Below are 12,686 nucleotides of genomic sequence, written 5' to 3'. Positions count from 1 at the left end.
TAGGTGAGTATAAATGATTGTTTTTTTTTGTGTTGTTTTTTTTAAGTCCATACTTCTCTTTTAAGGGTCTTTTACAAATGTGTCTAAAGGAAGAACAGTTTTTATTGCCAATATGAAGTATTCTTATTCTCTCTCTGTTCATGTTTAGCTTTCCTTTGCACTTAAAAACTGGAAGAGAGAATCTAATTGCTATTGACAAAAATACATACAAACAAAACTGACCCATGTTTCTGGATGAGTGAAAACTGTTATAATCTCAAGCACTTGAGCACAATGTTGATTAAGCCTCCATGCACACTAGCTTATTTTTATTTTTAGCAGCTACTGAGTGGTTTTTGTTTTGTTCTGCTTCTAGAAGCTGAATTGTGTTATCCTATGTGTCAATGTGCACTATTCTAGGCTAGAAGCTGTTTTTTGGGGGGTTTTTTTGCAATTTTGGGAACGATTTGCCAGCAGAAAAGAACGTTAACCGCTGGTTCCAGCTTTTTTTGCTGTCAGAGCTTACCTACTCCCATGTGAATGAGTATGGGGTACCCCTTTTTTACCTCTATTCGTTCACCAAAAAAAACACAACAGCATTCTTTTACAATCCTTAAAAACACAAACAATGTCTCCTGAAGTAATTCCAGCATCGCTCATGATTTACGCCGCCGCCAACCCCCCCCATTGTACACCATACTGCTTTACATAGAGGGGGACCAGGATCTGGTGGCCGTCTTGTTAAAGGGGGCTTCCAGATTTCGATAAGCCTCCCGCCCACAGATTTCCACAACCATGGTCCAGGGTTGCGGGGAAGAGGCACTTGTCCCCATCAATATGGGGACAAGGTGCTTTGGGGCGAGCCCCCCAACCCCAAAGCACCCCCCATGTTGAGGGCATGTGGCCTGGTATGGCTCAGGAAGGAAGGGGGGGGCGAGCGAGCGACCTGACCTGCTGGACTGCATGCTCAGATTAAGGTCTGGTAGGGATTTTGGCTGGAACCCAAGCCGATTTTTTTTTAAAAATTTGGTTTGGGGTTCCTCGTAAAATCCATACCAGACCTGAAGAACCTGGTATGGATTGGGGGGCCCACCCCACCCTATTTTTTTTCTTTAATTTTGCTGGCAATTCTTTTGTTTGCATTCAACTGTCAGAGGGGAAACTGCTGGAAAAATGCTAATATTAGCATTTTTTTATAGCTTGTAGAGTGCATGGAGCCTAAATGTCTAGCTTTTTTCATTAGATAATTCTGAATTTGTTTTCACAAAATACTTGTAATTAGGGATACTAATATTTTACAATTTAATGATTTATAACTCTTATCTTTTAGGTATTGTTTCAAAATCATTTGAATGTCGACTCAAAGGACTAGGTGCAAACTTTGTGGAAACAAATAGTCGATTCACTGCATCTACTCCAGCAGAGCCTTTACCAGCCAAAGAAAATATCCGAAGTAGCAAGAAAGCAAGCCAACCAACTGAACATGTTCAGCAGGTCATTATCATTCAAGGATTTTCTGAGGAGTATGATGGAAATATCACAATTAATTCTTCTGTTGAGGAAACTGCAGCAGCTACTCTCCAGACCTTGGCTATGGCAAGTCAAGTGGCAAGAGTAGTGCATATTACTGAGGATGGCCAAGTAATTGCCACCGATCAAGCCACACACATGGGAAGCATTATTCCAGGAGAAATCCTTACTGAGCAGCTGTCTGAAGGAACAACTCAAGTTGTGGTGGTTGAAGCCCCACTGGAAGAGACAGATGTAGCTGAATCTGTTGCTATAGAGACTGTAACTGATTCCAGTGGCAATGTAGTGCAGCAAGTAATGACCCAGGGTATTTTGGATGTATCACAGGCTGTTCATACATCTGAGTCATCCTCTGCCCTAGATGCTCTTTTGTGTGCTGTAACAGAACTGGGAAATGTTGGAGAAGGAAGCAGGCAACAAAACATAGAAACGTCAGAAATAGAGGGGTCTTTGTTGAGGATGAGCAGTGAGCAGGAATGTGTTGAGTCCAGTGAAGGGGAGATTCAGATGTTTGAGGAGGTACATGAAGGTCAGCAGGAAGTTGAGCCGATAGGAGTTGTCAGACAAGTCATGCATTCTTCAGGGTTTGCCGCTTCCCAGGATTCTGCATTCAAAAATATGGTCCAGGGGGTTCTGCAGTTTGCAGTGTGTGATTCGGCTGCTGCTGATCAGCTAATTAAAGAAGGAATCACTCAGGTAATTCTGAATGATGAAGGCACTGTGCACATGGTCTCTACAGATGGTCCTCGTATCATTATGCACAACTCAGAGAGCCATACAATAAGTCTACCAGAACAACAGATGAGCTTAGTTGAAGGTGAAGATGGGGAAATATCCGAGATTATTGTCACTGAAGAGTTGGCTAGAGCCATGGTCCAAAATGTCAATAATAACTTTCAGGAAGCCACAACACATTATATTGTAACTGAAATTCCACAAGCAGAGAAAGAGTCTAATATATATTCACATACAGTAATAAAAAACGAAGACTCTACTGACATTTTACATGCAGAAACTGTTGAGGATGGCCAGATTGCTGTAGAGGACTCCTCACAAGAGGTAAACAGCGTGGTGGTTTATGCAGAGTGCAGCTCTGAAGACTCAACTGCCAAGCCTCATACGGAGCAATGAGGATTTTCAAACCACCAGTAAAGGATCGTAAAATAGTAAACGAAAATGAGACTATATTTTTTCACATAAAAGATTTTTACAAAATCAATGTATATTTTTAATCCATCCATTGCGACAAATATGTCAAATTAAATTGTTAATGGAAAAAAAAGTGTTATATGAACTCTTCACAGAAAGAGAATTGCAAGCTGATAAGTAATCCGATAATAGCTGAGTAATTACATTGTTAAGCAGTGCTATATCACTGCCAGGGGCTACTTTACATTACTATCATGCATTATTCTTACATTATCATTTAAAGTTGTGAAACCTCTGTCATCTTTTAATACAACAGCATTTGGAGGGCTGTTTCCAGGCTTTGAGCTTTGCTTTCATGTGCATTTCTATATATAAAATCAGAGCTTTTATTGATACCTGTTCTTATTAGAACAAATTGTAGTGTCTACAGAAGCCTGACACTTGACAGAACTAGCTTTACATTTGGGGATGACATTTGAAGTACTATAGTTTTTTTTTTTCCCCATCATTATATATTAGCAAACATATATACCATTGTTATATTATTTTTGACCTGAGATGTGTAAAGTCTCTTTAACTGTTTTTACATTTTGCTGTGATAATACAGCAAATTCCAGGTGCAGCACTGATGGACTAATAGCTGCAATTGGCTCAATTCACTAAGCTATAACTACCACTTGCCACAACAACCATTATTTTTAGCAATAAGCCAATGAGAGCTTAAAATAAGAGCCATGTGGCTGAATCCAATAGTCATTATGGCAAATAACTCGTATGTTATAATTTACTAAATTGAGCGTCATGTATCAAATTTAAAGGAGTGCCTGTGTCGCCTTTATATGCCATTCAAATGTTTGCTTTCTATAAACTGGAACAGTAAGATTGACAGGAGGGTTCTGGTTAGAACAATCTTTTTCTTTTTTTTTTTTTTTTTTTTTTTTTAGTTTTTCCAAATAAAGCCAACTGGACATAACAATAGACATCTGAGTTGTTATTTGGATACTTTTTTTGTTCATTCCAGTGCAAGTAATATGGAAACAAAATGCAAGTTTAATAAAGATAAGGAAAAAAAGCACCTTCCTTTCTTAATTGTACGTTAAGGGGTATTTGGGGACATTGGTTTATGCAGCGACCTTCAGGAGATTGGCCATTGACAAACCTAACTGTAAGACAGCCCATTATAACCTTTCCCCCGCCAGCATGTCTCAGTTTTTGGTTATTGATTTAGGATAATAAACATCTCCCCTCTAAAAGAAGCAAGCTACTTCTTTTATCTACCTTTTTATCAAGATACTTTTTCTACTAGTAAGATTCTCCATTTTCTGCAGAGCCACTGAGGGCAATTTTGCACATTTCCAGATCTGCCAACATTTGGCATAGCCTTGAAGGCTGTACCTCTCTCCCTGAGCGGAGGACATGGGCCCAGCTTCTACTGTGTTCTTAAACATTGGGCTTTGCTAAAGGGGCTCCTCATGACACCCTTGGTGTAAGGCATAAGTTAGAGGCAGACTGTTTTATAGGTCCAGAGCCATGATACACCTGCTGGTGGTAGCCCGTTCCTGTAGACCCCTTAGGGGGTATGAGGAGCAACATCTGTCTGGTATGCGCTTGATGCCCTGTATGGGCTACTGTTGTCCACCAAGACCAACACTGGTGGGTAACAGGCCTTCTTTTTTACTTTGTTGGAGCCAGCGCCCTTATGAGTGTATTCTCTCTGCTCCATTAGGGATTATATTGTGTGCTGCAACTCGCCCCTTTTGGCACCACAACACTTTTTTCAATTTGTTGCACACTTCTTCTGTAGTTTGTGACTAATTTTGAAACCACAACACTTTTCAAGTTTGTCACAGGTGCCCTGTAAGGGCTGCAATACACTCTCAGTCATTAATCTCGCATCTGCAGTGCCATTTACAAGGTGCTTCATTTGTGCACTTCCTCTCCATCTCTGACTGAAAATATACACCTGGCTTCTGCTTTACAGTGACTGGGTCATAGATAGTATTAACCCTTTCCTGCACCTGCAGTGCTCTTATTAGTTCCTCTTGTGGGAATATCTTGCTTGTACATTTAGTATGGTTTATTATAAGAACAAGGGCAGCGGTCTTTGCCAGCTTGCAATCCACGAACTGTTTGCAATCTTAAGAGACCTGAGAATGATCGCACAGACCACTGTGCCCTGTTGGAGTCATAACATTCCCTTGAATCCTTAAAGGCTTTATTCACCTTTCACATGAGCTGGCCCATGCAGACACAGGGCCACAGTAGTTTAAAATACACTGTTCCTTTTATAAAACTGTTTAATGCAAATGTTATACCTGTAGGCTTTTTTGTCACCCATGAAATACTCCCAACGCCAAATTTCTCCCAATGTTTTCATTCCTATGTCCTGGCTTATTTTTATGACACGGCAGCTGTTGAGGTACTTGCCCCCTAGTACTGTAGGAGTAAGCACATAGCAAGGACTCTCTAGTCGCACATCTCCACCAGGAATCTCAGATCACTGTAGTCTCTTTCCATCTCATACTCCGGGCTACAACAAAATGGCCACTGAGCCTCCATATTTGAAAACAACTAAAGAGATTCACTTTAGTTGTCCTCAAGGAAGGTCTCAATTACCATTTTGTTGTAGCCCATGTCCTGGAAATAAGCCCGAACATAGGAATATAAACATTGAGAAATATTTTGGCCAGGTTTTATGGGAGATGTAAGCTTTTGAATCATGAAGCGGGCCTGCTGCTGCAATGCTGGGGGGCGAGTGCCCCAACAACTGCCATGTCCTGGAAATAAGCAAGGAATGTAAACACTGGAAGTATTTCATGGTTGACAGAAAAGACTTAAAGTTATGGCATGTGCATTAAGCACTATTTTGTTTACAAATGGTAATGTCTATTTTAAACTACTGGCACCCCTTGTCTGCATGGACCAGTTTATTTAGGTGGTGTGAATTTAGCCTTTAACCCCTTCAGGGCTGGCTCTATCCTCCTTATCCAGGGAGGAATATTGGCAACTATGTCTAAGTTCATGGGAAAGTTGTCAGCCATATTTGCTAACTCAGAGGGCCACAAACATGCATCCACACTTTCTCCCTCTGGGGTCCATTTCTGATATTCATTTTCCACCCCTTGAATTTATCAGGGATTTTTCTCTGTCTGCTCTCACTCTTGTTCCCATCCTCCTGGGCATCACCTTTGTGAACAGAGTTTCTGAGCTGGTGAACATATCGTATAAGGAACACCCTTTCTTGTGCTATACAGAGCAGAGGCGGACTGACAACTCATGGGGCCCCCAGGAAATAGGGGACCATGGGGCCCCTATGTCTTCGCCAACACTCAAACCACACCCAAAAAAGCCTATCAAAGATACCAGGGGCATCTCATGGGGCCCCCTATTGACCTCGGGCAGTGCCTAACTGCTCGAATGGTCAGTCCGCCCCTGATACAGAGATAAAGTCATCTTGAGGCCTAAATCCTCTTTTATTCCAAAAGTGGTCTCTTGCTTTTACCTTATTCAGGACATTGTTTTCCCTACTCAGTGTCCTGCTCCATGTCATCCTAAAGAGATTTCTCTCCACTATCTGGTTGTGGTATGCATTGTTCAAGTCTACCTCTATGCTACGGCTTCTTTTAGATAGACTGACTCTCTCTTTGCCATTCCTGAGGGTCCATGAAGTAGACAAACCACTTTTTGTTTGACTATCTCCAGGTGGATTTAGAAGCTCATCATTAAGGGCAGGGCACTACCTATCCCTGTCATAGCACACTCCACTTGATTAGTTGGGGCTTCCTGTGCTTTTACGCATCAGATACCTGTTTCTCAGATTTGTAAGGCTGCCGTCTAATCGTCTGTTCACACTTTTTATCAAATTTTACCAAGTGGATGTTGAGACCTCATCTGATGTCAGCTTCAGGTGAAAGTTTTTCAGGAGGCTCCATGAGTTTTTTGGAAGACCTTCTCTTAATCTGTTGTTTATGTGGGCTTGTTCGCATTTGTTTGGTGTATTGGCTACTCCTCAGTTGAACTTCTCATGGATGTCCTAATGTGTGTTACAGGTAAGACAAAAATCCTAATTAGCAGCAGGTTCCTGTTAGCAATAAATATATTAATCTACAAGGTCTTCTGTCTTCTTTTTCTGTGCTATGTCCTCCTATAAGCCTCATCTAAATTTAATTTTTGGAGCACGTTATTCCACCCCCCACTCCCACATACACACACACACACACTTTTATTGCATATCTTTGAGCCCCTGAAAATCATTCATTACAATACTGTAGCCAGGAGTTCCAAATATTTCATTTAAAAGGAAACTTTTTTAAAAGGTCTGCTGCAGTGGGTGGGCAGCTAAACTACACAAAACCTCCGACCTCTTTTTCTTGCACCATCATTTTTGATCAGCAGTGGTGGGCTGAGCTGATGCTTGAAGTGAGGGCCTTGGTCCTACATCTTTGTGTCACCACATAGAATGTTTGCACATTTGTGGTGTGGATTTACTGTCCTGCTGTCCTGAGCTGTTGTCAATTATGAAGGGGTCTTACCTTAAAAAAAATTTGAACATTTAAAAATTAACATAATACACCCGGTGGGATAGGCTAGAATTCTTGACCAATATCTGCTTGCTGTAAATCAACCTGATCCATTCAAGATTTCAGATCCAATGGATCATTTCTCTCATCGCTTTGGAACAATATAATACTATAGTATAATACTATAGAGATTGCATAAAAGGAATGTAGCACATTCCACAATTATTGGAGACAACCCTTCTCAAGACTGATATTTAAGTTTAATTACCAGCTTTTATATATAACTCGGCTCACAGTTGTGTCAACTGAACTCCCTGTTTATTTTTGCACATAATGAAGCCAAGATGATTATGGTAAGAGCTGACTGGACTGAGAATTTTGTTGGAGGTAACTTTCCACTACAGTCCACAATGCTGTAAGATGGGACATGATACACATTGCCAGAAACCCACAGTTTCAAATACTAGATATACTGTAGCTGTTGTTGGCTCTAGTGGGGAAAAATATTTTTTTCAGTTTATTCTTCAAAGCATTATCAGTAATTCAGTATGCTTTTCAATGTATTTCAGCACAGAATAACAGGGTCATTTAAAAAATATATATATCAAATTTAACATAAAAGAACATGTTACCTTTCTTACTGCTGCCCAATGATCTTGTCCTTGCCCACTCAGGTTGTAGGCTCAGAGCTACAAGCTCACAATTTAAAATCCCAGTCCTTTTGGGATGGAGGGACACATGAAACACCTTTTGCCATCACATTAGGAAGTGCTGAATGTCTAAGCAGCCAGTGACCAGGCTCAAGCTCAGTGATTTATGGAAGTTAGTTGTGTGCAGCCATCTCAGGTATATTCAGCATTTAACTGTGATCTTTTTGAGGCCATCAGAAGGCATTGACATGGCATCTTGGAGTTCTAAGATTTGGTTAAGACATCAGAGGGTTGTTTTTTATCTTTTGCTTCCATCCCTTTAACAGAGATTTCAGAGGTAGTTTCTAGGTTAGTCTTGCAAACGCTCATCAGTAAGGGATTGAAAGTAGAAACTGGTGCATTTTCACTCCCATATTTATTTCATTTATATTCAAGGCAAAGAACAGTAATAGTATGAAGCTACTGCTCCTTTAAAACAGAATGTTTCTTATATAGACCTCTGATTATATGTCAGATATCTTAATTCCACCCCTAGGACTAAGACCTAGTTCTGACACATGCTGAGGTCCATAAAGTGCGCTTTCTGTGTTTGGGGCCACTTACCCACACCCACGTGCCTGTCACATTAGGACAAGCAGCTGTGTCCCTGCAATTGCTGTGTCCTAATAGACTCCAATGGGCTGCCTGGAAAATGTTGCACCATAAGATACCTGCTGACCATGCATCACATTAATTACGTTAGGTCACCATGTTACCTATTTATGAGCTTCAACTAAGCTGCTTGAAAATTGCTAGATGCTTTGTAATTTCTTTATGAGTAATATGGGCTTTAGATTAGATTTAAAGTGAACCTGTGCCCAGACCATGAACATTATTGTATTTACATATTATAAACAAGAATTAAAAGCAACCTCTTGTTCACCTCTCTATGAGACTTGTGGAAAAATTCATTTTCAAAGTTTACAACATATGGATTGGCTGTCAGCTGTCTTATATGAAAAAAGCAAGTGTTTTTAACCCCCTTCATTCCACCTCCCAGTGTCCATTTAAGTGGACTTTAATGCTCGGGAGGTGACATGGCATTTCTATCATATGACCAGCTTTCACAGTGGTCAAATGATCACGGGTTCATTCCGCTGGCTTAGTAGCCATAATCTTGAGCTGTCTGTGACAGCTCAGCCAGTGTGTTGTGAGTGTGCTCTCAGTGCACAGTGGAATCATATGTGTTACGTGGTTAGCTAAAGGTTAAGCTCTTTGGAAACCCACTGAGATCTGACTTTGTCGTGATCTTTGAGGAACTTTGAGAATACATAACTTCACATTTAAAGCAGCTGAAGAGGTGAGTAGTAGCTTTTTTGGAAGCATATTTACTGCTTGTTAGGAATATGTAAATATTTTAATGTCTGGGCATATGTGCACTTTAAGAATATTAAACAATATTCACAGTGTTTGCTGAGGTGTTTAGGGTTCCAAGTAGGGAGAAAAAAAAAGATTTAAAAATTGCAAAACTATATTTCTGGCACCTCCTAGGTATCTTAATTTTGCAACAAAAACATTGTAAACATTGCTGCAAAAATAAAGATGTAATTATTAATAGAATTGATTAACCAAAGGCCAAAATGGCTATGACCATTGATCCAATATGTGATATTGTTACTACATGTGTTAGATGTATTTTGTTTTTCAATATGTTGGTATTGTTTGAACTCAACATTGAAGTAATGGGCAGAATCAATGGAGCTTATTAAAGAAGCAAAACATTTTTTTCCACTTAGACAAAACAAATTAAAAAATCTGCCTGGTTTCTAGGGCCATCTCCACCTTTTTCTATGGTCCAGTTGTCCTTAGTCAGCCCTATTGTGAGTTGGTTGGAGTTTTGTTGATTACTCTTAGCTGTATGTTTTAGTTGATAATATAACCTGCTGTTAGTATAATAAGTCACTTTTGCATTTTATAGTGTTATTCAACTTGAAAAAGCTGTTTAAATGCTCTAAAGGTCTTTAAGGATTGTAAAATTCTGTTATAGAATGTTTTTTTTCACTTCTGTATATTTCCAAATAAAAACAACATTGAATACACTTGTGTTTCTTGTTACACTGTTTAAAGCATTTCTCTGTATCTGTATTCTATATTCTGTTCATTCCTGTTAGCCATGAAAATGTTTTCCATCCTAGGAAATAAATAGGATCTCACAAACATTAAAACAGTCTTAACACACTGCTAATGTTTTACAAGCACCAGAAATCTGATGCAAAATAGGTTTCCCATCATTTCAGCCAAGCAGTATAGTTTTCCTAGCAATATGTTAATCTGTCAGATAAAGAAGTATTTGCAATATATGCAGTATTTACATCTAAACTGACCACACTGGAAAACCCGAATGCAATTTCAAAAAACAATTCTTTCTGTTATAATACCATTCAGGGGCACATTTATACTATGCAGGTCTATGCACACTGCTGTCCATTCATAAAGCGTGGTGTTCCAAGATGCCTGCTGTAGGAAATGTACTAATTCATGTATTAACAGCCATCCCAGCTTAAAAATGGAAAAAAAGACCTATGGGTTATATTTATATCTCATTAGCTCCTCAGTAAGAAATTGTATAATAAATGTTGCTTAGATCTGAATTAGTTAAAGCCCAGCCCCATTTAAAACTGTGTTCTGAAAGGTTTGAGAGCACTTAATATATCCGTCAAGTGTCTGTTGTCCATAACACCACTCAGAAGAGTTTACCCTAATGTATGTCCCTGTGACAACAGGAAAAAATGTGAGGTGTGGTCGTCACTCATACAGTAAAACACAGATCATAATAATATCCTAACAGAGGTTCTAAATTTCACATTTTACTAAAATAAACATTTAAAAAAAAAGTTTGATTGTAGTATGGGTTCATACTGGGGAAATGTCCCTTCACTTCCTGTCTCCAATGAGCACACAGTCTGCAATAACAAAACTTTGAGAGAGTAGATGCAGTAAATGGTGCTGGATCCCCAAAGCTTTTCGTATTCCTACATAATAGTGTTGGGTTAATTTTAATGTACAGAGCCTAGACATTAGGCTGGCAGCGTCTACAAACCATAGGGCTTCCATGGCCACTTTGTGCTGTTGTTGAAGAGAGTGGGTATACGAATACATAAAAAAAGAGAGAAGCAGCGTCATCTAAGTGCAGCAATATAAGCAAATAGTTTATTTCCAAAAAATTGGCAACTCACAATAGTAGTAGTCAAATGAGCACTTGTCGAACTGGTGTCAACCGCTGTGCAACTTGTGGCTGGTCCCGCTGCAGGCAGGTCTCCAAAGCACTGTCTTGGCTGTGCTGGTAGTTCCCAGTACTTCCTGGTCGGTGTGGATCCTCAGGGCAGGGAGGAGTGATGTCAGCTTCAGGTACAGCAGCAGTAGGCGTGGCACGCATTCGAAACATGCATGCTCCTTCATCAGGCTTATATTGCTGCACTTAGATGGCGCTGCTTCTCTCTCTTTTATGGTTCACACAGTCTCTTCTAGCTCTTTTTGAATCGGCTGCCACTGAGTCAAGCATTGTTGGATTATCCCTTAACCACCTTTGGACTTTAAGGACTTTACTTGTGTGGTTAATATACTAGCCATCACATTATACGTCTGGTGTTTTCCTTCTTAGTACGCCAAATATGTCTTTTGTACGATTGAAGCACCACACTGTAGTGTTAGTCTTCATGATACTTTGCCCGCTTCTTTAAGACTTGAAGGATAAAAGGTAGAGAATATGAACTTGGTAACAAACAATATTTGGTAAGTGCACTTTAACTGCTTCCCGCCCACCCAAAGCAGAAATACTGCTACAGGGCGGCACGGGTGTGCAAAATCATGTGTGTATATATATATATATATATATATATATATGTGATTTTGCATTTCTGGTTATGGAGTGCTCGCACTGATCACTGTATTGGTGACACTGGGGATGTCAGTGACACCAGGTCAGTTCCCCCCAGTGTCAGAATGCCCGCCGCAGTCCCACTATAAGTCGTTGCTCTCTGCTATTACTTTCACGTAAACCAATTAATTTACATATATTGGGATTTTTTTTTTAGCAAAGACATGTCGCAGAATACATTTTAGCCTAAATTTATGACGAAATTTGATTTTTTACATTTTTTTACTGGACATGTTTAATAGCAAAAAGTCAAAAATATTGCTTTTTTTTCTCAAAATTCTTGATCTTTTTTTTTTTTTTTACTATAACGCAAAAAATAAAACAATGAAATACCACCAAAAGAAAGTTCAATTTGTGGGCAAAAAAAGGACGTAAATTTCATTTGGGTGCAGCATTGCATGACTGCACAATTGTCAGCTAAAGTAACGCAGTTCCGTAATGCACAAAATGGCCTGGTCAGGAAGGGGAGTAAATCCTCAGGAGAGCAAGTGGTTAAACTGGCACGCACTTGTCATCAGCCGAATGTAGCTGCTATAACCTTTCTTGCCCTGTACTTAGAATAAATTTGGATTCGGGCTATAACACTACAGCGTGGCAGTTCAGTCTTGCCCTCAATCAACCCTGATTCTATCTAAAAAAAAAGAAAAATTGTTTTGACCAAATACTCCTAATCACATACAACAACTCAGAAAGTGTGAACACTTAGGTACTGCCATTTGAAAGCAACTTTAAAAGAAAAAATTTTGGAGCTGCTATTGCTGACTTGTTTTTGAGGATGCAATCCCTAGTACTAATTTACTACTTACTGTCCTACAATGGCGCCATTGGTCTGCTGCTAAATTCCTTCCTCTGATATAATGACTGTGACAATGTAACTTTCTAGAAAGCCAAAGAGCTAGTTCATACTAGATGCTGTTCAGTGCACTTTTTTCTGCATCAAAA

At 39.6% G+C, this 12,686-nt stretch overlaps 1 protein-coding gene across 1 annotated transcript in view; it reads left to right on the top strand.

Annotated features, from left to right (window-relative positions):
* Positions 1-9,906, top strand: part of ZNF407 (zinc finger protein 407) — a 626,056-nt gene extending 616,150 nt beyond the window's left edge. Inside the window, exon 8 of the mRNA XM_089682372.1 lies at positions 1,310-9,906. Coding sequence (XP_089538498.1) covers positions 1,310-2,640 — 1,331 coding nt within the window. The 3' untranslated portion in view covers positions 2,641-9,906. The remainder of the gene's footprint in view (positions 1-1,309) is intronic.
* The last annotated feature ends 2,780 nt before the right edge of the window (positions 9,907-12,686 follow it).

The sequence above is a fragment of the Staurois parvus genome, unplaced genomic scaffold (genome assembly GCF_062004578.1).
Source record: "Staurois parvus isolate SC_StPar_1 unplaced genomic scaffold, SC_StPar_1.0 ptg000287l, whole genome shotgun sequence".
Taxonomy (NCBI): domain Eukaryota; kingdom Metazoa; phylum Chordata; class Amphibia; order Anura; family Ranidae; genus Staurois; species Staurois parvus.
Note: the sequence above shows the minus strand (reverse complement) of the source record. Positions and strands in the feature narration are given on the sequence as shown.